We start from the raw sequence: 24,329 nt of genomic DNA, 5'->3' as shown, positions 1-24,329 counted from the left end.
GTCATCTTTTCCATTTTCCCTTCTCATTGTTAAGACCATCAAAGCCAATTAGGAACTGTATTGAGAATAGCACTTCTGAACCTATAAAGCATTGCATCATCTTCACGAAAGGGTAGACTCACCATTGCCCAGAATTAGTATTTTCTAATATTTTTTTTTATTGCCAGCTACAGAAAATTTCCCCCAGTTATGTTACCTTAGAGAATCAGTTTGTACAGTGGGTAAGGCAGAAGGCTAGAGCTTAGGAGATTGTGAACTCTAATATCACTTTAGCATGAAGACAGTTAGGTAGCTTTGCCCCAGTCACTCTTCCTCAGCCCTGTGAAGAAGATACTATGAAATATTACCAGTAAACCTGAAATGATTAGTCTAGATAATTGCCAGGAGTCAAATCTGTTTTGAAGAGAAAAAATATTGCCTTATTGAGAAGAAGTCAACTTGTGTCTACCATTATAGGTTTTAGGAAAAAAATATGGCAAAAGGTAGGTTTAAGTAGGGTCAGCCAGGCCTTCTTGATGGTGTTGTATTCATGCTTAATATTTTGGCTGGACAGGGCTCATTAGAAACACTAGGTATCAGGATACAAAGTAGTTATGATTGATCCTATTCTTGTATTTGATATGATTTGTACAAAATAGAGTTGTAGATGAGAAAGAATAGGATCTAGACTCTTGAGATGGTGAATAAATTGCACACTAGTAGCTGTCTAAGCATAGTTGTACTTTAGATTACCCATTCTATCAGTATTTAATTGATTGTCACTGGGATCTTCTTTTCTCTACTTATAATTTAAAACCAAATCACATTTTTCAATGTGTCTGGGTTTATAAATATCCTTTTTTATGCTTTGCAAACATGATATTAACTCTAACTATACTGTTGAAAATACAGTTTTCTAACACCCCAAGAAATATATTTGTAAACACTTTCTTTTCAGTTTGTATAATTTTGTCTGTAAAACATTTAATTAATTTAACTACTCTTTATGATACTTATTTTTTTTAAAAAAAAATCCCTTGCTTCAAAGCTGTCAGACAAACAAAATACTGTGTTCCCAACCAGGAAAAGTTAAATTATGTAGTTGTCACTTGAATTATGAAGTAGCTTTTCTGTTATCCCAAACCTTACATGATTTATAGTTTTAACATTTCATTTTCTTTTCTGTCAGATAAAAACTGTTCAATGGACATTGATGAATGTGTCTTCAAGCCCTGCAAAAATGGAGCCAGTTGCCATAATTTGAATGGCAAATTTTACTGTAACTGCTTGCCAGGTAGGTGCTCAGGTGGTAGAAGAGTTAGAAGAAATGTTTAAGACAGAAATATAACTCTTTTTCCCAGATATATTATTTTAGATTCAAATTTGCTGTGTGAATCTCAGCTACTTATGCTATGCAAATCTTCTCTAATATGCAACATATTTGTTATTACAACTGTGTCCTCTATTTTTGTGAATTTGCTTTCTGACCATGTCACCTGAATGCCTATTTGAAGATGAGGTATTGCATACTAATGAAGAAAGGCTATTCTATATGAAAATATCAGTCACCTGTCATAAGAAGTCTTTAAGGATGCTCTGGTTTTTTAGACTTTGGTGAAAGACTGGTTTCCAGATGAAATGGAGGAACAATAGTGCTATTTTACATCAGACTTTAGAACATAAGGAATCATATTTTGTTCCTGTCTTTCGGATCTACATAGTTTTAAACCATCTTCCCTTTTCCTTTTTATTTCTTCTTCCCTTTTTAATGTTAGAAATTTGGAACCAGGTTTTGAATCTATTCTTCAAATAACACATTAAAAGATAGGGAAACAGTGATGCTTATGTTTGCTGTTTTAATTTAGTGGTATATGAAATCTGGCAAAATAAAGGAAATTAAAAACTGGGATACACTTAAATAGAGGAAGTAGAGGCAGAGGAAAGAAAGTTAAAAGCTGGGATGTGCTTAAGAATTGACTTACTGACTGAGTCAAGTAATAGAAGAAAATGAAGCAATTTGCTGGAGGTTGCATCCTAAAGGAAGAAACAGATGAAGGTGACTTGATATCTGAAACAGACAGAAAATTGTTGCTCTGCTAGGAAAGATTTGGGCTGTATTTGGGAGATACATATGTTGACACTGAGAGTCCATGTTCAATATGCACATAGTAAGTGCATAGTATTTGATCGTGTACATATATATGCCCACTTGGTCATGGCTGTTACTTTCACAACCTCTTGATTTTCTAAAACATATCGGGTGCACTGACATCTTTACTATATAACTATGCCTAAAATGTTATTTTCTGGAGTAGTTGAACTGAACAAAATTATTCTGTTAAAGGAAGGATTTTTCCACCCAATGAAATACTTGACCCATCAACAGATTTGTTAATGAAAGGAAGTTGTCTTTGTTCATATCCCCATCCTCTTCCTTCAGACCAGCTATTTGGGAAAGCTTACCTTTATCAAGCAGATGTGAAAGAGGAGGGAGGAAAATGTCTGAAAAATGAAAGTTTATGAAATTGGCTTCTCTTAGTTTTGGAAATAACTTGTGCTTTTGTTGAAATTTATAGCACATTCATGTGAATCTGGCCTAAAAGTCTGAGGTAAAGGTTAACATGTCAATAAATGGGCAAACTGATTTCAGAACTACCCGATACAAAAATCATACACACTAGGGGATTATCTCTTGTTGTATAAGATACAGTATTTTGGGGGATGACTTGTGTTAAATGTATTGATGCATCATATTTCAAAGGTCTTTGCTATACTCTCCAAATTCTTCTATCATGATTTTCTTGCCACTCTTCTAAACTTCGCAATTATGTACACAGTCTAATATATTGGATTTAAGGAGCTTCACCATGTGTAGAATCACAAGGCAGAGAATAGAAAATGAACTTTACCCCATCTGGCTCTATTTTATAAATAGACTAAGAAAAGAAAGGGATACACAAAGGACTTCAAAAGGTTGGGACATGGCTGGTATATTATTTATAAAACTTATTGGCCTGAAGAATCTTTATTAATATTACCATACGCTTATAAAAGAAAAAGAGAATGTGAAATAAGAACTAGATAGGAGATTATATTATCCAGGGAGACCTTCACGTTATGTCAATTTCCATTAAAGCAAACCAGAGAACAATGTTTTTGTTCCCATTGTCAATACTTGGCTTATGTTGTATATATTTCTTAATAAGTTAATACACTTTACAGGTCTATGATCTTAAGATCATAACTTAGGATCTTATTTAACCTTAACTTTAAATTAGATATCCTAAATCTAAGGAAATCAATAAGCCTTAATTAGCAGTATCAAACCTTTGAGCAACCATGCCACAAACAGATATGAAGTGGCAAGGGCATTGTGCATATTTATTTATTAAGTTTTTATGCCGTCCATCTTTCCTAAAAGGTGCCTCTGGGTGTCTCTATGCAGCCTCTTGAACATCAAGATGGATTTGCCACTGGCTGAGTGGCTAGCAGGCAATGAACCCAGAGTAAGAGAGTGAGCTTTCTGCCAAATCCTGTCATATGGACATGCAATTTCAGTTCTAGGTCATCAGATTAAGCTGCCTTGTATCATGTGGTGACATCTTTGTGGCTGACCATTGTTCAAGAGGCCGTACAGCTTTTGAAGGTGAAAAGTTGGTAAACAAAAGTTATTACCTAGACCCGTACCAATCGGGTTTCAGGCCCGGGTACAGCACGGAGACGGCATTGGTCGCGCTGGTGAATGATCTCTGGCGGGCTCGGGACAGAGGTTGCTCCTCTGTCCTAGTCCTTTTAGACCTCTCAGCGGCTTTTGATACCATCGACCATGGTATCCTGCTGCGACGTCTCAGAGGGTTAGGAGTGGGAGGCACAGTTCTCCAGTGGTTCTCCACTTACCTTCTGGGACGTTCGCAGTCGGTGTTGGCAGGGGGGCAGAGATTGACCTTGAGACCTCTCATTTGTGGAGTCCCTCAGGGATCGGTTCTCTCACCTCTCCTGTTCAACATCTATATGAAGCCGCTGGGTGAGATCATTCGTGGTTTTGGAGTTGGGTATCACCAATATGCTGATGATACCCAACTTTTTATTTCTATCCCAAACCACCCCAGCGATGCCCTCGACATGATGTCCCGTTGCCTGGAGGCGGTCCGGGTCTGGATTGGGAGGAACAGGCTTCGACTCAACCCTGACAAGACTGAGTGGCTGTTCGTGCCGGCATCCCGGGAAATTCCGATTATTCCATCATTGGCCATGGGGGGCCAATGATGGAATAATTACCCCCCATAGATAGGGCTCGCAACTTGGGGGTCCTTCTAGATTCACAGCTCTCTTTGGAAGAGCTTATTGGAGCTGTGACTAGGGGGGCCTTTGCCCAGGTTCACCTGGTGCGCCAGTTGCGGCCCTATCTAGACCGGGATGCCTTGCGTACAGTCACTCATGCACTCGTGACCTCTCGTCTGGACTACTGTAATGCTCTCTACATGGGGCTGCCCTTGAGGTCCACCCGGAGACTTCAACTGGTGCAGAATGCAGCCGCGCGAGTTGTCTTGGGGTTTCCCGATACTCCCATGTTAAACCTTTGCTCCGCGAGCTGCATTGGCTACCAGTTGCTCTCCGGGTGAGGTTCAAGGTCTTAGTGATGACTTATAAAGCCCTTCATGGCATGGGTCCGGATTACCTATGGCAACACCTGCGGCCGGCGTCAACTTCCCTCCGTCCAGTGCGCTCCCACAGAGAGGGCCTCCTCAGGGTGCCGCCGATCAAAGAATGCCGATTGGTGGCCCCCAGGGGGAGAGCGTTCTCTGTGGGCGCGCCAGACCTTTGGAACCGCTTACCGGTTGAGCTCCGGATGGCCCCCAACCTTCGCTCCTTCCGGCGCGATCTTAAAACCTTCTTTTTCAAACAAGCTGGCCTGGTCTGATGGGATGGGGTTGGGTTTTTATAAATAGTTCTAATTTTAATATGTATTAATTATTATGGGCATAATGGTTTAATCGCTTTTAATTTTTGTATTCGGTTTTTTACTATGTATTGCCCTGTTCACTGCCCTGAGTCCTTCGGGAGAAGGGCGGTATACAAATTAAATTATTATTATTATTATTATTATTATTATTATTATTATTATTATTATTATTATTATTATTATTATTATTATTATTATTATTATTATTATTGGCATATGAGGGAATGTAGACTGGATTTTCAGGAGGGAGGAGATACATTCCAGAGGAGCAAAAGACAGGTAAGCTTAGATAGTTTGTGTGGGAGAAAGAAAGTTAAGACAGCTCCTCCCTAGTAGTTCTCAGAGTATACATTTAATGGTGCAAGTAGTCTGCTTTAGTTTGGCAAGATTTTTTCTGCAGGTGAGGAACAATTAAGGAAGCTGCTTAGAAGAACCTCAACATGTCCTTCTTGGTTTTATAGAGCCTGACTCATATTCTTTAAGATTTTTGATAGGGACCACATAGCCAGATATGAATTGACAAGAGCTATGCAGAATCTTTCAGAAAGTGGATTTCCTTAAGCAGAACTCCCAGCAGAGGCCAACTCTAACTACTTTGTCATGCTCAAATGAAGTATTTAAGAAATTGTGCTTTGAGAAGATGTAGTGTTTCGGTGTATTGTGGTGGGTCTCTGAGGGAAGCACATGAACAGGTTTGCATAGGCCTAAACCTGATAGGATTTTGTCCATCTGAAATTTAAAATCAATCATTTTCTCTTTTTTTAATACAGATCTTTGTTCATTCTTATTTGTGCTTGATACTAGTTGATGTCCATGGGTAGTTTACTCTTAGCTGTTACCAAAGGTACTTTATTACAGTTATGGATTCCTTCCAGTATTTCTGCTCATGATTAGGTCCTTCATGATCCACTTTTACTAGTTCTTGTGGTACTTGTGCCTCTCCTTTAGATACACTCTTTCTTCATCCCAAAGCACCTGTTTTTATCCATTTTAAGCCCTTTTTTCTACTCAGTTTCTTGAAGCATTTACTTCAATTGATGTGCCTATTCCCTTCTAAAATGGAGCTCTAGTCTCTTACCATAAATTGTTGGGATTTTGGTTTCCTCTTCTCATTATATATCTTCCTCTTATTTACCCTAAACGTAGGCTATGACAGCAACCTATTTCACAGTTAGTGGAAAAAACATACATATGCATCATATGTTCTATGAAGAATCTGACAATTCAATATCATTCAATGAATATTAACATGGCATTAATAATATATAATAAGAATACTTCAAGGATAGTAGTATTCCACTAGGAAATTAAAACTGGCACATGCTTAATGTTAATTTTAGCAGAATACTATAAAAAATAACCAAAATCTATGTGTAATTAATAAATGTGTGATAAGCAGACTAAGGAAAGTAATTTATTTGGTGATAAATTAAGGATTCTTAATACCGTATTTTATATTTTGTTTATACCGTAGTAGGATGTTTCCAGATATAAAGAATAACATTGCCCTCTTATGTACCTCAACTCTGAAGTGAGTCTCAGTGAGTTCAGAAGAAGCTAAATCTAAATAAAAAGGTTTAAGATTGAAGCTTGAATAGATTTATACCAATATATCACTTTCTTCAAAACAAAGTACATCTTAACCTTGATCATGTCATCTCAGATCTTTTATTGCTCAAAGTCATATTTTGTGCAAAATCCCGTAATGTTTATTTTCTGTGTCATTCTCAAAATGCATAGTGTGTTACAGCTCATAAATCTAATTCATGGCATATTCTGAAAATGCATGCAGCTCTATAAAAGCTGTTAAAAGAGCAGTAGCTTAGAAACAGAAGACTGCAATATGCTGGAAACTGCAACTTGGATAGCCTTGTGAATCTCTCTATTAGCCATTCAGGCAACCATTTCATTGTTTGTTAGGCACCTCAAATATTTTATTTATTTTTTTTATTTATTTGTTTCCTGCATTTATTATTTTTACAAATAACCCAAGGTACCGAACATATCAAACGTATTTTCCTCCTCCTATTTTCTCCACAACAACCCTATGGGATGAGTTGGGCTGAGAGTGAGTGACTGAGTCAATGTCATTCAGCTGGCTTTCATGTGAATCGTTGACCACAATGTATGAGTCTCCTCCCATCAGTGGACAGGGGCCTGTGGCATTTCTGGTCTGGACTGTTGACACGTGTAACACCCATGTACTTGGGCTTTGATAGCCTTATCTAACCCTGGTCACCATAGATAGCTCCATGTCAATGCCTTCATCTGGACTATGCCCAGATGGCCCTCATGCAGAGACTGAAGCACACGGTGCTTTAATGAACTGGGAACAATAACCCTGCTCCCCCATAAGGTGCAGCCTTTGTGAACTGAAAGCTCATATCTACATGTGAAATAGCACTGGAACTCTGGTCCAGGGTTATTTTCAAGCCACTCAGTGTGAATCCATGACAAAACTCTACTTAAAACTTTATCTGCAGCAGTTTCTGCAGCCACATCCCCAGCATGGAGGGGAAACTCAGGCAAATCCTGAATTGACAAGATGCGAGCTGCTGGAGCAAACATGATACCCCCTTGCAGCGATGTGACTGGCACCGGGTATGCATGCTGCTGTAGTGCCCAATTTATGGTGCACAAATCCTGACATCCCCATTGGCCTTAAGTGGCGTGACAATGGATGTTTCCCACTCTCCCCCATCTACGGGCTGTAGTACCCCCTAATTGACTAGCTTGTCCAGCTCTGCATCGATTGTGTGTTTTAGTGCAAATGGCACTCTATTGGGCTTGATCCTAATAGGTGTTACAGCAGGATCAAGCTTAAAAGCTATCGGAGGGCCCTTGTACTCTCCCAGGTTTGTGTCAAAAACATCTGCGAATTCCTCGCAAACTGATGCCAAGTTTGCTGCTTGTGTCCAGTGGATCCCAGTTACTTGGATGCCCAGTGCATCAAACTAATCAAGTCCTATTAAGCGAGTTCTCTGGCCCTCTACCACAATCACATCTAGAGGCCCTGAAAACCACTTGAATTTGATGGCCAGTGTGGCCTCGCCTTTGATGGCTACTCAGGAATTCTGGAGGTCAGTGAGGATGATGTCAGATGGCCTAAGCTTGGCCCATCTCTTGCTGCAGTTGCACACAAACCGGAAAGTCTCCAAGGAAATAATGGAAACAGCTGAACCAGTGCCCAGTTCCATCCTGCAAGGGACGCCTTGCAGCTCGACTTGAAGCCAAAGTTTTGGCTTAAGGGGGCAACAAGCTTCAGTGCAGCAAACACTCTGATGACTAGAGCAGAACCCTACTCTTTGCTGTCCCAGGGCTCCAGTACCTCTCCTGATCAGATCATCCGATTGGCGGTCCTTCTGCTGACCTCTACAGACTGCTGCAATGTGACCAGTTTTCCCGCAGGCCTGACACATGGCTGTCCGGAACTGCCAGTCTGCTTGTTGTTGGTGGCTGCCACAGCCCAAACACCAAAGGAAGGGAACTGCCTTGTAAGGGGGCTTCAGTTCCTTGTCATGGTGCCATTGGATCTTGTCGACTTCGTGGTTGGAGTCAACCTCTTCAGAATGCTCAGCTTCCTCATTGTGGACAGCCTCTTCATGAGGAGTGCTTTTCGTGGGCTGCAACACCTTCATGGCTCCACCAGTGGCTTCATCTGCCATGACTTCTTTTAGGGCTTCCTGGAGTCTCTTTTTGCGAAAAGTTTTTCTTGCAGCTCTCTGCTCCTTAGTCCACAGACAAGTTGATCTTGAAGCCTTTCTTCCAAGTCCAAAAACTGGCACAGGCACAAAGCTTGTCTCTAAGCCGCGATGAATTCTGTGGCCATCTTGCCGGGTTGTTGAACTCGTTGTTCGAAGGTGTGCCTCCATGCTATCACCAACAGCTTCAGTTGGAAATGGTCTCCGAGCCATTTCTTCAGATCCGTGTAAGTAATGGACTTCAGCTGCGCCGGTGTGACTAAGTTCTCCACGATGTCAAATGTTGTAGACCCGCAGACACAGAGAAGTGTTGTGGCCTTCAGGCCATCTTCGGTAACTTGGTTGGTGCGGAGGTAGTTCTCTACTCTTGAAATGTAGGACAACCATTTCTCTGGGTGAGTGATGTCAAATTCCTCGAGCTTTCCAACATTTGCCATGGTGGGAAAGTCTTTGCAGCTCGTGCCTTGCATTGCCTCATCCTGCTTCTCTTGTAGGCCCTGGGACTGGTCCGCAGAGTGTTGTGGTCGCTAGCATGGCTTGCTAGGCTGACCGATTTGGGGGAATGTGGTCCCTGCCAGGCGCTGTGCTGGCCTCACCCCCTAGTGACATTCAGCTCTTTCGAAGAAGCAGAATCCCACTTTCATCGCCAGTGTTGTGTAGTGCATTCTTTGGAGGCAGTAAGTGAGATGAGATGTTGCAAACAGGAACATTTCTTTTTTTGAGGCAAACAGGAACAGAACTGAAACAGAGGCTTCTGCGTAGCTACTTATACTAGGTGGTGGCCAATAGGTTTAAAGGAGCCCATTCCTGCCCCAAATCAACCAATGATCTTGGAGACAGCAAGTCTGGCTAGTCAGTGACCATTACACAGACACACACCAATTGAGTAACTTTAAGCAGCATTCAAACAGATACGCGAAACACTTCAAGTAAAATCCCCATACATTACAAACTCCTACTCGCTTGGCTCTATAAATTGAAATCAAATAACTACAAGAATGGAATAGGCTGATATGTTCTCTAGCTGTGACTTCATGAAGCAAGTTCTAGTCTTCTGTAATTGCATGACAATATTACAAGCAAGTACAGGGAAAGAATTCACATAACAACATAATGACACATATTTTGTCCACTGCCTTGCTATATTTGTCCTACTTCATTGCCCACTGATATCTATGATAGTTAACAAAAAACCAAAGCCTTTTGCTGATATTAAATTGGGCTTTAATGATTAAATTTAATCTTTTACCTGTATATACTTACTCTTACATTTAAATCTTTTCAGTTCTAGTATGCATTTACCTATTGCAGAGCTTTTCAACCAGTGGTTCAGGTACCACCTGTAGTACATTGGCACCTGGCAGGTGGTGCGTGACCATCCTAGAAAAGTGGTAGTGGGGGAGGGGAATGAGCTGAACTGGTGGCAGCACCGCACAAGGCTGAGCAAGAGACAGGTGAAGCTGCAGGGCTGTCAGGGCTCAGTGGAAGTGCCAGGATCAGTGCCAGGCTTCATCTGGATCTCAGCATTGATCCTGGTGCTTCTGCTGAGGCCAGAAGAAATGCCAATCAGCTGGAATGTTGCAGCATCTCCAGGGTCTTGTGATTTACATTCAGATGTTTGGCAATTGGTTCATATTTATGACAGTCACAGTGTCCCAGGGTCATGTGAAGTGACCAAAACCTGCTGCAACCACCCAGCAGAGGGGGGGAATAAAAACCAAAACCCCACCCCACTCCACCCCCGCTGCCAATCCTCAACAGAAATGCTCACCACAATGAAAACCTCAGATGGGAGGAAGAGCGCAGTCGGGCGGTCTGACAGGTGTCTTGCTTGGCTGTGGCTTGGGGGGGCACGTTTTTCAGTGCCATTGTAACTTCCAACAGTCACTAAGCAAACTGTTGTAAGTCGAGGACTACCTATACTTCATCACTTTTTTTTTCCTTTTTGGGGGGCCATCATCAAGTTTTTCACACCTTGCTAGGCGACTGGTGGTACTTGGATGTTGCCATATCTTAAAAGTGGTACAATGGGTGAAAAGGTTGAAAAGCCCTGAACTATTGTACTCTGAAACATCATGTTCCCAGTACCCTCTTCTTAAGACCCCATTCAGTTTCTGCAAGTGGTATAGAATTCTACAAAGAAATCTGGATAATAACAGGGCTGTTTGCTGCATACTTGCCATTATATCAGATTTTGTAAAAAATCTTATTTACGGGACAATTGTTTGAAAAAAGAAATATCTAGTGTAGAAATCTACTGTAGGATACTATGTGCAAAAGTTTCAAAAGTTCAGAAGCAATTGTTATTTAGGTACAAGATCTGAATTGGAGATACAGACAGATGGAAATAAATTGTATATCTTCAATTTTTCCATTAGTGACAAGTAGAAACTGCACCTGATTTTAAAGGCTGTTATTCATTTCAGAATATGAAGATTACCATAAAAATAGAGAAGTAAATATTATATATTTGAATTCTGGCAGCATAAAAGAGCAAGAGTTTTGTCTTGTTTTTGTCTGAAGAGCAAAATTAAATTTAAAGAAGAAAAAAAAACATTGATAATAAAAGTGGGTAAGAAACAGCTGGCTTTAGTTGTTAAACCAGTAGTAGTATCTTAACTAAAAAAAAAGGAACAGAAGTGGGTTACTTTCAGAGCCCCTCAGCTGTTCCCCTTTCTTGTTCCCCTTTCTTGCTTTTGTCTATATTTTTGGGGGGCTTGGGGGAGGGTGGCTTGCATGGAGATTGTTATTTGCTTTGCTCTAATCCTGTTATTTGCTTTGCTCTAATCCTGTATAATGAGACGCGGTGGCTCAGTGGGTTAGGACGCTGAGCTTGTCGATCAGAAGGTCGGCAGTTTGGCGGGTCGAATCCCGAGTGCCGCGTAGCAGAGTGAGCGCCTGCTACTCGTCCTAGCTTCTGCCAACCTAGCAGTTCGAAAGCACATAAAAATGCAAGTAGAAAAATAGGGACCACTACGGTGGGAAGGTAACAGCGTTCCATGTGCCTTTGGCGTCTAGTCATGCCGGCCACATGACCATGGAGACATCCTCGGATGAGCGCTGGCTCTTCGGCTTTGAAACGGAGATGAGCACCAGCCCCTAGAGTTGGAAACGACTAGCACGCACGTGCGGGGGAACCTTTACCTTTACCTTTAATCCTGTATGAGATGCCCTCCCTCTGGGTGAGAAGAATGCCACCGGAAAAACATCTGCCTTATCTCCAGACAATGGAGCCTGGGACTGTCAGGAAACAAAACCGTGACAGTCAAAGAGAAGCGTGCTAAATCTTCGAACTTCTCATAACGTGGTGGCATCTGTGGATTGGCTGGATTTCAATCAGATGGTTGGACATTGGGGGGGAGCTGCGTATTGCTTTTTTGATGTAATCCTTTACATGCTAAATCTCAGATCTTGCTTTGCACTCTTGCCATCACTAACTCTCAATAAAAAGTTCCTTTTGAAACAATGCCTGTTTCAAGAGTTTTGCTTTCTTGGGAGATCTAATTAAAGCAGGTCCTTAGAGTTATTATTATTATTATTTATTGAATTTCTATACTGCCCTTCTCCCAAAGGACTCAGGGCGGTGTACAGGGCAATAAAATACAACGTACAAAAGTTAAAAGTAAAATTAAATTAATTTAGCCCTAACAATAAATAGTTAAAAATAAACCCAAACCCTTAGTCCAGGCCTGTTCAAACAACCAGGTCTTCAGATCATGGCAGAAAGAGTGAAGGTCAGGAGTTAACAATAGTTGTCTGGACAGAACTAGAATAAAGAAAGTAAAAGTGCAAAAAAAAAAAACCAACCATGACCCCAATGTGGATTCTTTTGTTTTAGAGGAAAGATCTGAGCCAGTCTCAATTCTATAGAATGTGTAATATTTTCCCACAACAGTGTACAAAAACCAAAGGAAAGCCCTGTAATTGTTGGGACCAAAAAGCTTTACTAATAATATTTTAAACCATTTCTTATACCTGACCAAAAATGACAAAAAAAGTCAGCAATGTACCAGGTTGACTGGTTAACAGAACTGGTGTATATTGGGGATACCTATTGATCATCTAAGGCTTTTACTAAGTGTATTATTGAATGTTGAATTGAAATTAATGCTATAAGAGATTGTAAAAAAAATATAGAAGTTGTAATATATTGGGATTTTACTTGAACTGTTTCACGTGTCTGTTTGAATGCTGCTTAAGGTTGCTCAGTTGGTGTGACTGTGTAACGGTCACTGACTAGCCAGACTTGCTGTCTCCAAGAAGATCATTGATTGATTTGGGGCGGCAATGGGCTCCTTTAAACCTATTGGCCACCACCTAGTGGCCAACCGTATAAGTAGCTGCGCAGAAGCCTCTGTTTCAGTTCTGTTCCTGTTTGCCTCAATAAAGCAATGTTCCTGTTTGCAACCTCTTGTCTCACTTACTGCCTCCAAAGACCTCACTACACAACAGAGTTCATCAAACATTAATTGATAAAGAACCAGTGAATATTTCATTCTAAGGGTGTATATAACTAAGAAAGGATCACAATCTATAGATTGAGGAGTTCTTATAAGACAAAACCTGCAGCAAAGGGTAAATGAGCATAGAAGTGGAACAATGCCATTCAGATATCACTACACTTTTGCATGGATCAAGAACCTTCACATAAATTATGGACTTGGGACACTATGAGTAATTCTATTTCCCATATATTCAAGATCATTTTGAGGCACATTGGCCAACTATTGATATTTGTACTCAAAACTGACCATACCTGTTCCTTCCCTGCAGCATTGACTGTAGAGGGTGGTATATATGTGAATGGAAAAAAAAATCTGTTGAAAACATAATTAAACTAGTTTAGTTTAAAACTTGTAATTATAATATTGCTCATTTTTTATTCTTTAGCTTGCTGAACAGTTTCCTTTTCCTCATACTCTTTTCACATAACATTTACAGTATATTTGCTTTTGCTGTACTGAATAGGTTTTATGGGTGAACTCTGTGAATCAAAGATGAATAGTTGTCTGTCACAGCCCTGTGGAACTACCAGCATCTGTCAGGAAGAGCTGGATGGCTATAGCTGTTTCTGTGCACCTGGTTTTATTGGTATGTTTGAATTTAAATATAATCAAACCCATTGACACCACTTATTTTTAAGGTCCTCTTAGCAGCTTTTAGTTCATTCTCAGCCAGCTGAATAGAGAACAAGTTTCAATTCAACTGTGGCAAGACTGCATTTTAAGCACCTCTCTCCCCATTCTCTTACTTTTCCACTTATGAGTACGTGGCACACCAGTCAGAATTGATGCATAATTTAGGGATCCTCCTGCTCAAATGATCCTGCATGTAGAGTTATAGCTAGGGCAACCTTTGCAGTGGTTGTACACCAAATGAGCCTATTCCTGGAACAGGAGCTATGGAGACTATACATGTGTGCAAATTTGTGAGTAAGTGGAAAAGCAGACCCCTCTGACTGAGCTCATATTGTGGTCCATGCTTCTAAGTTGACTGGTGTCATCAGAATCTTGCAAGCAGAGAAATCATGACTCTCTGAAAAGAAAGTATCCACTAAGACTTAAATTTCTAAGGTTACAGGACCTTCTTTTCCTTACTCCTCCCAACTTCAGTTGTCATTCTTATTTGCTCTGTCCAATTACATTTCTTATGAACCAAATCTTTTACTTCCTATCAGGTGTGAATTGTGATATAGAAGTGAATGAGTGTCTAAGTGATCCATGTCGCAACGGTGCTACGTGCATCAATCAGGTTAATGCTTTCAACTGCCTGTGTGCTAGCGGATTTGAAGGTAACAAAAAAATAAATAAAGGTATTTTAAGAGTTACCAGTCTTTAAAATGCAATGGTGTCCAATAACTGTATCCTCTGCTTGTTTATTAAACATAATTATTACTGGGTTCAAATCCTTGTCTCATGTCAAATTTGCTCCAAACTAGTATTGTAGCCAAGTAGCATTTTATCCCTCTCTGCCTTAAAATAGACAATACTGGGTACTATTTGTTAAATAAATCACTTCCATTTTTATCCCAAATAAAGTGTCAAGCATATTTAAAACAGGAGATATGTTTATCTAACTTATCTTGAAATAAATAGTATCAGCCTTTATTCATTGGTTGGATCCGATATAAGTCTTCTGTGGCTAGAAAGGTTTTTTTGTTGCTGTTGCTTTGATCAAATAAAGGTTTCTCTGCTGAATCTGCTTCAGAAGGTGGGGAAAGAGGTTCTAGTGAGGAAGTGGAAAAGGAGTCTAGAAAGAAAGCAGAAATTGCTAAAAATCAACTTCCCTTTTTTTTTCAATGAGAGCCTTCTCCACTCAGATACGTGCAAGAGACATATTCCCCAAAGCGATTGTGCATTCAGTGTTACCCAAGTGTTTGCAAATAGAATTAGTCCACATGAGAGGCAGTTCTGATTTAATCTAGCTTTTCTTTCCCAAGGAAAAATCCAACACAGATCTTTACACACTCACCTTAATACTGACTGCAGACACTTCTGCTGGGTCTATTATATGGGTTAAATTGAAAGAATGTGGCTAATGAACACGATGCCCTCTCCTTACATCATGAGAAATGTTTGTTTCTATATACCTTTGATCACACAGTTTAAGCCAGACATGTCAAACACAAGGCACGGGGGCCGGATCCGGCCCGCGAAGTGGTTTTATGCGGCCTGTGAAGCCATCCTGGAAACAGTGAGGGAACGGCCCCCACTGCCTTGGTCCTGGCCCAGAGACCCTCCTCCTGCCAGAGACCCTCAGATCTGTCCCACTCCTGCCCAGGCCCCCATAGGCACCCTTGATGTGAACGATGTAGAGCTGGCCATGCTCACCCAGTAGGCCATACACACTCTAGCCACGCCCTCCCAGTAGGCCACACCCACCCTGGCCATACCCACCCGGCCCCCGAAGGGCAACCGCAATGCTGATGCGGCCCTCAATGAAATTGAGTTTGACACCCCTGGTTTAAGCTGTCATGAGCTTAAAGAATGAAGGACAAAAAATTAATAAGGCTAAAAGCAATAATAATTAAAGCAAGAAAAGCTGGGAATCTTTTCAGTCAAATTCCTTGTGTGTCTATTCACACTTGGCCAATAAAGTATTTTATTCTAAAAAAATTATGTCCAAAAAGCATTTCTTAAGGCATATTAGGAAGGAAATTTTGTAAATAAGGTAATGTATTTTCACATCTAATTTTTTTTTCCTTCATCTGCTGCCTTAACAAAACCAGAAGGAAGGTTTTCCTTTATGTCACTGCAAATGCATTCTATTATATTTCAATGTCATTTCTTTTTTATTCTTTATTGATGCAAATTGATAAAGAAATTGGCTGCTGTAAGTCTTGAGAATCAGTTCAGTGTCTCTGAAGACTACTTTTCTTTTTGTACCCTCTTAGCACATCAGTGTAACAGCTCAAATAATAAAATGTCTCCAGAATATTTTAGTGAGGCAGGTTGAACTTATAATCACACTACTGACAGAATGTTCTCAACAGTGAGTTACTTTTGAGCATACCAAATAAAAATGTACTCTTAATCAAATGTTTGGCTTCTGTAAGATATTGCCTTTCCTCCCCTCTCCAATCACTATATAGGCATACTTTGTGAAATCAATAAAAATGAATGTCACTGCAACCCTTGTCTCCATAATGGAACCTGCACAGATCTTATCAATGGATATAGCTGTATCTGCTTATCTGGCTTTGCTGGTAAGTGGGATGAATCCTTTCCTAAGAAATTCCAATCTCCAAGGATTATCACAAGGTTACTAATCTTGGACATGCTGTTACACTTTACATAACATAATTTAATATTTTATTTGCATCCTCAGAAAACTTTGTAAACTTTGGGTAGAAGTTTTTATCTAATCATATATGGAAAAAGATTTTAAATATTATTTGTCTGTAATGATGTTATGATTATACCTCTTTTTGTGCATCTCCTCTTTAATAACATTATTTCACTGTTATTTTATAATGCATGATCAGCTTGGTTAGATAAATATAGCAGCAAGGGACCAAAAGATCTTGAAATGTCCCACTTAAACTGCCTGTAGTAGTGGACTAAGAAAGAGACTCTGTCTTATTTTGCATAGTACTGAGACATTATAAAATTGTTAACATGTAATATTTCTCCAGTTGAGAAAATAATAAAAGCAATATTGCAAAACCTATTAACTGACTTTGGTGACGTTTAAGATTTAGAATGTGCAGGTAGTCATCGACTTACAAGAGTTCATTTAGTGAACTGTTCAAAGTTACAAGGGCACTGAAAAAAGTGAGTTATGATGTTTTTTCACACTTATGATCATTGCAGCATCCCCATGGTCACATGATCAAAATTTGGATGCTTGACAACTGACTCATGACTAGTTGCAGTGTCCCAGCATCATGTGATCACCTTTTGCGACCTTCTGACAAGCAAAGTCAATGGGAAAACCAAATTCACTTAAGAACTGTGTTACTAACTTAACAGCTGCAGTGATTCATTTAAAAACTGTGACAAAAAAGGTTGGAAAATGGAGCAAAATTTATTTAACAAATGTCTCACTTAGCAACAGAAATTTTGGACCCAATTGTGCTTGTAAGTTGAGGACTACCTGTATTTAAAAACAATTCTTTAAGTGAAGCCCATGGCTTACTTATATACCATCTCTTTTGCCAATCAGAAAAGAGTAGTTTTTATGTATCTGGCTTTTATCATTGCAAACAACTTTCATTATGATTAAACTTTGTAGGCGAAGTATTTAAATTTCTAGACTCACAGGATCTTCTACCATGATTCTTCAACTTTCTGAACTACTAAATTATACATCCAAATTTCCTTAACAGATAGCCTGCTTAAGTAATTTGTATTTTTTGTATTAATTCTTGACCTTTGATGTCTAAACCTTCAAATAATTCCAAAACTGTATATCTTTGATTGCTGTAGCCAGAATTAGGGTGTAAGAGACAAAATTCATCAAAACATTTGCACTGTATAGCATGTAGTTACATTATTATGATGGTTGTGTATTCATTCAGTGAATGTCATAGTCTTCAGACTGGATATTTCTGATTGTTTGGTTTCTAGCCAAAGGCCTAAGTATCATGGAGTTATCATTGTAATAAATGTAAGCAAAAGTAGTTTCTTCCAATGTCCAAAGTATTTAAGTATAAAGTTCCAAATATTTGATAAATCACTTTAGTATTATTATGATTTATTTATTATTAAACATAAATTTAAAACACACATGATAAGGAAACAGTTTTGAAGTTCAAATATAATTTAGGCTCCAGTTTATTTGCAATACACTGGGAATAACTACTATTACAACTACAACTACTACATCTCTTTTATTGTTGCTATTTAAACTCTGGAGTATCATGCCCTGGCACTTGTAGCTTTGAGATGTACGATCAATGAAAGTACTTCCTTTTTTGAAGAATTGACACAAAGCTTCCTAGTCATTAAAAATAAATTTTATGAACAATAAGAAAAAAAAAATAAAGCTTCCTTTTAATTGTAGACAAATGCCCCAAAGAATTAGTAAGGTAAAGGTAAAGGTTCCCCCGCACATGCGTGCTAGTTGTTTCCAACTCCAGGGGCCGGTGCTCATCTCCGTTTCAAAGTCCGACGTCTCTGTGGTCATGTGGCCGGCATGACTAGATGCCAAAGGCGCACGGAATGCTGTTACCTTCCCACTGTAGTGGTCCCTATTTTTCTACTTGCATTTTTACGTGCTTTCGAACTGCTAGGTTGGCAGAAGCTGGGACAAGTAACAGGCACTCACTCTGCTATGCAGCACTCGAGATTCGACCCGCCAAACTGCCGACCATCTGGTCGACAAGCTCAGCATCCTAACCCACTGAGCCACCGTGTCCCAAAGAATTACAGCTGGGTAAAATAAGGCATTTAAACATTCATTAAATCACAGGATATTTAAATTTCAGATTCCCTTGAAAACCTATCAAGGAATAAATCTATGATACAGAAAGTCTAAAATAGGACAAAATTTTAAGAATTAAATTTGCTTTGCACAAGTACAATTAACTTCAGAAGGTCCTAGAAATATTCTGCACAACTCATAATCCCGTTAGGATATTCATCTGATAGGCTACTGTGATCTTCTCTTTTCTGCATCTTTGCCAGCAGAATTTGCAAGAAAAACAGGGAAAGGAAACTGGAGATTTGTTTCCAACCTTTGTTGTAGCATCTGTTGCCAACATTGTCTGCCTTCAAGAAAAAGCTCAAAGCTGAGCTTTTCCAGAGGGTTTTAGAGGCCTAATGCCATATGTTGCATTTGGGCTTTACTTGTCTTATTTTTATGCTATTTTATTTTAACATATTTCTTTGTCTTTGGAGTTGTTGAGATTGCTGTGATTATACAAGTGTACAAATAATAAGTAAATCTTTCAATTAAATTTTTCATTTTTGTCTTGTTAATGAGTTTAACATGAAAGTTTTAAAAATCATATTCCATAGAGCAGATAAGAAATTAAAATAACTCTTCAAGTTCTCCCATAATGGCCAACTGCAACATTCTCTTCCTGAAAATCTGGAAGAGCTAGCTATTGTTTTGACTTTCTTTTCACCTGTTGGACAATCTTAATAGTTTACTATTAAAAATGTGGCAGTTATATATTCTCAGCAAGTTTGGATCATGCTTCTTTTGCCTCCCAAATTATTTATTGAAGTACTCTGAACTGCTCATTGGAGAAATCTAGATTATAAAAGTTGTGGTCCTATATATTTAAAAAAAGAATCCCATTTCTGGCCCACTTATTGATTGAAATTTCTAAAATTTCTTTTACCATATTCTTGATCATGGAAAAAGATGTTTAGATAAATGTAGTTAGGAAAGGATGAGTTTTTCACCCAATTTGCGTGCTGTAAAATTAACTTTCATTTATTGAATATTCAGACTGAAAACACTTTTATTAATATTTACACTTTTACAGTTTTGCAATGCAGATTTCCAATTAAATCTGTACAATAGGAAAACAGGTATAAAAAAAGCAAATACTTGTGAACACACTGGGAAAAGAAAAACTACATAATGGAAAAGAGTTTGGATAAACAAAATATTGATAAAACCTGCCTATGACAGTACAACTATTCAGAGCAATGCATATAAAAATACATAGATATTTTCAGGCTGCATATTAGAAAAAAAATGCTGAAACATGACAAAACAAATTTAAGGCTATGCCAACAAGAAATGAAACTGCCCTATTTGTCTTTATCTGGCATAGAGACATGCTTCTTTTAGAAATTAGGAGTGTTAATTCGGGGGTAGGAAAGCTTAGTGGTGATGAAAGGAAATAAAGACCTTATTTCTGTGATTTAGATTTATTTCTCCAAACAAAATGGACTTGAATCTTAAAGTACAAATGGAACAATTATAAATTGGCACCTGCTTGTCTTATTAAATTGCTGTCTCTTCAATTATCTTTTCAAAGGTATGCACTGTGAAAGCGACCTAGATGAGTGTGCTTCTTTTCCGTGCAAAAATGGAGGCACCTGCATTGACCAGCCCGGTAATTACTCCTGCCAGTGTGTGGCTCCGTTTAAAGGTAATGAACACCAAGGGAGAAGGGAAGGTAAACAAAATTAACTTTAGAAAGCATTTCTGCCACTTGTCTGAACTGATTTCACTCTTCCAAGCAGAATTATTAGGCTGTGATTTTCTCAATGCAAGCTTCAAAAGTGACTGGCCAATTATCTCTTAGGCTGTGACTAATGTGAAATAAACTTTGTTTATTCATCCACTAAAAGACTTGGTTCCATTATTAGAGGAGATACTAACAAATATAGCAAACACAAAATAAAAGTTGAATGCCATGTGTGGGTTCACAAGGGAAAATCATAATTATTTTATTCTGATCCAAGAAGGAGTGAAATTTAGACTCAGTTATTCTTAAGATTATGTTTTGTTAGCACGTTTCAATGCATTTTTTTGTTAATTCTTAAAACCCCCACAGTCTTTTAAAAAATACTTTGGCAACCAATCACTTAATCTAGCATCATGCCTTTAAAATTAAAAAGATCTCTTAACTGCCACTAAATTATGCTGCATTCAATTTAGTGTTTTTAAAATGTATTCATTTACCCTAAAAACTATGATCAAAATTTTAAAAATAGGCAAAACTTAGGAGACTTTCCTTGAAAAGCACTGACAATTTCACAATTGTGTATATACATCTAAAGCTATTCAACTCATTATTTCCATTGCTGTGGGTCTTGTGCTGAATATCACTGAAAAATGTTGATTTTATTTTTAGTTGAAATTCCCTTTTCTTAACAGAATGTTGGCCAATATCTTCAAAGTAGTCTTTGACTTTCCTGCCTACAGAAACCAGAATAACTAGAAACATATTTAACAGAAGTATTTATCTTTTTGAATGCATACTTGCTCTTAGAATTGTGAGGGAGTGTGAGGGTAGAATTCACCCTATTGCATATAAATACATTATATATATATATATATATATATATATATATATATATATATATATATATATATATATATATATATATATATATATATATATATATATAAATAGTCCATTGTTTGCTCTCTTATTGCTCTCTTAAGAAGTGAGGTCTGTTAACAGTGTTAGCACTCATGTTCTATCCATTTTTTTAATCTTTCTATTCCTGTCTCCTCTTTGAAATCAGTTAGTATTCCATGGCCATCAATGCCAGTTGATAACATCTAACCAACTTTGGCTAATCTTGAAGAAACTAAGAAGAGTGGGACCATGTTAACACTAGCACTAGGATGGGAAATTCCTGCCAAATGCCAGGTTTATACTATATATGGGACAAAAAAAATTGAAAACAAACAAACAAACAAAAAATCTTGAAGAAGGCAGTAACAAGGCTCATTTTTTCTGCTATCCGTAAAATCATTTAGAATTTTTTTTCCTTTGTAAATATTTTTGTACTGACACAAATTTTGAATTTATTCAGTATTTCAGAATATCTTACAGACTTTAGAACCCATAAAGAATCTTTATGACATCCTGTTCTAAAGTGTCTTATAACTATAATTTGTCTTTTTTTGCGATGGGGAAATGACCTTTAAAAAGATGGATTGATAAAGCACATTTTTATATAATCTTGTGAGCAAAAAAGAAAAAAGTGATTACCACATTTTTCCTTTCCAATGATTACCTAATTGAGCTGTGCAGCTTTTTCAGGTATTTCCTTTGGGGATAATTAGCCTTCCTTACACTTGAAATAAACCATTCACCTTGGATTCTTCTGTCCCTTCTCTTCCCATTTTCTCCTTCAAATCCTTTCTTCTGTCTTCAATAATATCTTCAGGGTTGCTCACAAAAGTATATTTTCTAAACCTTCCTCCTTATCAGTTTAATTCCCAGAATTATTGATACATTCTGGTTTATGACACCATAAATTGTTTAGCTTTGACATTACTGTTGTGTTTCGGGTTCGAATGAGCAGGAAAGATGCCAGGCATGTGAGTACAGAGGAACAGCAACTTTATTGATAACCATAACTGTACTGAGGGGTTTAGGGTATACATGCACTCTTTATATACCATCATACCACCAATCAGATTGAACCCACTATTCCCGCTATTTTGGTTCCTGCCTGAACTGTTAGAGCTCAGTACATGTGCTGGAGAACTGTTAGTTCTCAGTATGCAAGTGAATAGGTGTTTTACCAAACCTCAATACATAAAAACCCCTTCCCCTTGTAAGGATTAAACAGTATAACTATATATTATTATAGGTGTACCTCTTTCACTCCAACTCCAATACATGGTTGAATGATTGACCCCATTCAAGGTTATATACTCCTATAACCCTTATTCAAGGATTATAAAACTCACTCCCAACCACCATCATTATATTCTGAGTGCTGAAAATGCTGGTAGGGAGAATAAGGGCTAGCCTGTGTGCCTGCTTGAGAACTATGGAAAGAATTATTACCCTCACACTCACTTAGTGACCGTTCTGGAAATCTTTTCCTTAGTTGGTCCACGTGCAGTCTTACTAGATGCCCCCCTTCTACCCCTACTGTGTAAGATAGGGTCCTGATTTGTCAACCACTTTCCCAGGAACCCACAAGTGCCCTGGACCATAGTTTCTGGCCCAGACCAAGTCACCAGATTGTAGCCCCCTTGGGGGTTTGGGTTGAGCAGCATCAGATGCCACCCTGTCAGGGTGAAGTCTGTCCAGTTTCGTGATGAGACATTTGCCCCAGCGCAGTTCTGCAGGGCTTTTCCCTGTGGCTGTACATGGTGTAGAGTGTTGACAAAGTAAGAAATCTGCAAGTCTGTGGTGCCAGTCACCTGTGATGATGCGCTTGAGTGCGTCTTTGGTTGTTCTCACCATTCGTTTTGCTTGTCCATTCGACGACGGGTGGAAGGGTGCTGTTGTGACTCAGGGCCAGCCTGTGGGCCCGACAGCCGGGTCCGATGTATCGGAGGACTCAGATGTGGGGGAGGAGGGAAACGAACCGGCTGATGATGATTTGGAGACTTTGCAGAGTCCTCAGCCGGGAACCTCTTCTCAGCTGTGTGAGCCCGAGAGTGCGGAGGATGATGACCCACAGCTGGCCCTGTTCAAGGACGCCCGACGCAGGAGGCAGACGAGCAGGGACAAACAAAGGAAGGCTATGGGACTCCTCGGGAGGAGGCACAGGGAGACCACGCCCTGAGCTCTCTATAAAAGAAGTGTTTGGGGAGGGGCTAGTTGCTGAAAGCAACTTTTTCTTTGAGAAGTCAAGCTCTTGTATTTTTGTAACAGTGTAATTAAAACTTGGCAGAAGCCTTTTGATCTTGGACGCTTTCCAGACTCTTCCTTTGATTAGGGGTGCGAGAAGAGGGCTGGTTTAGAACAGTTTGCTTTCAGCCACCCACCCCTTAATACTACGATGGAGCAGCTTCTTGCCGAGAATGTCCAGCTCAACCAGCAACTCACCTTGCTGGCCACTCAGGTGGCACAACTGCAGGCTCAGGTACATGCTGCCCCCCCACCCAGGAGGAAATGTCAGATAGCTATGCCGGATAAATTCGCTGGTAATCCAGAACTGTTTCCTGCCTTCCTGGGACAATGCCAGCTTTATATCAGCGTGAAAGCAGCTGATTTCCCCACTGACCGGGATAAGGTGGGATTCGTGTTGAGCCTTCTGTCGGGAGATGCAGCTCGTTGGGGCACGCCTCTGTTGGCACAGCCTAGCCCTTTGTTGGATAACTTTGGGGGGTTTTGTGACCATATGCGCCTCATGTACGAGGACCCGATTAAGGCACAGACGGCCACCCGACGCCTGAAAGCTTTGAGGCAGGGTCAGCGCCCTCTACAGGCCTATATCAGCGATTTCCGGCTGCTTAGCCAGGATTCCGCCTGGAATGAGGCTGCGCTCGTGGATGCCTTTCAGGATGGCTTGTCAGAGGAGATGTTGGATGAGCTGGCCCGCGTGGACACTCCCTCAGACCTGAATGGGCTGATCCATCTTTGTCTGCGGATCGATGCCCGGCTGCAGCAGCGTAAGAGTCGCCGTGCCACCCCACAGACCCCTGCCGCCCCTGTTGTGCGTGAGCCCCCGGTCCAGAGGGAGGAGCCAATGGAGCTGGGTGCCGCCAGGTCCCGTCTATCGGTGACGGAAATGGACAGACGACGATCGGAGGGGTTGTGTTTTTACTGTGGGGACCCTGGACATTTGGCTGCTTCTTGCCCG

The 24,329-nt window shown here is 39.7% G+C and overlaps 1 protein-coding gene across 1 annotated transcript in view; it reads left to right on the top strand.

Moving 5' to 3' along the window:
- Window positions 1-472: 472 nt before the first annotated feature.
- Window positions 473-24,329, top strand: part of EYS (eyes shut homolog) — a gene marked incomplete at both ends in the record, with an annotated part of 678,422 nt that continues 654,565 nt past the window's right edge. The window contains 6 exons of the mRNA XM_083372645.1: window positions 473-482; window positions 1,169-1,273; window positions 13,612-13,734; window positions 14,321-14,434; window positions 16,235-16,348; window positions 20,081-20,194. Coding sequence (XP_083228771.1) covers window positions 473-482; window positions 1,169-1,273; window positions 13,612-13,734; window positions 14,321-14,434; window positions 16,235-16,348; window positions 20,081-20,194 — 580 coding nt within the window. The remainder of the gene's footprint in view (window positions 483-1,168; window positions 1,274-13,611; window positions 13,735-14,320; window positions 14,435-16,234; window positions 16,349-20,080; window positions 20,195-24,329) is intronic.

This window comes from Vipera ursinii (genome assembly GCF_947247035.1).
Source record: "Vipera ursinii genome assembly, chromosome: 1".
NCBI lineage: Eukaryota > Metazoa > Chordata > Lepidosauria > Squamata > Viperidae > Vipera > Vipera ursinii.
This window is presented reverse-complemented; position numbering and strand designations above follow the sequence as displayed.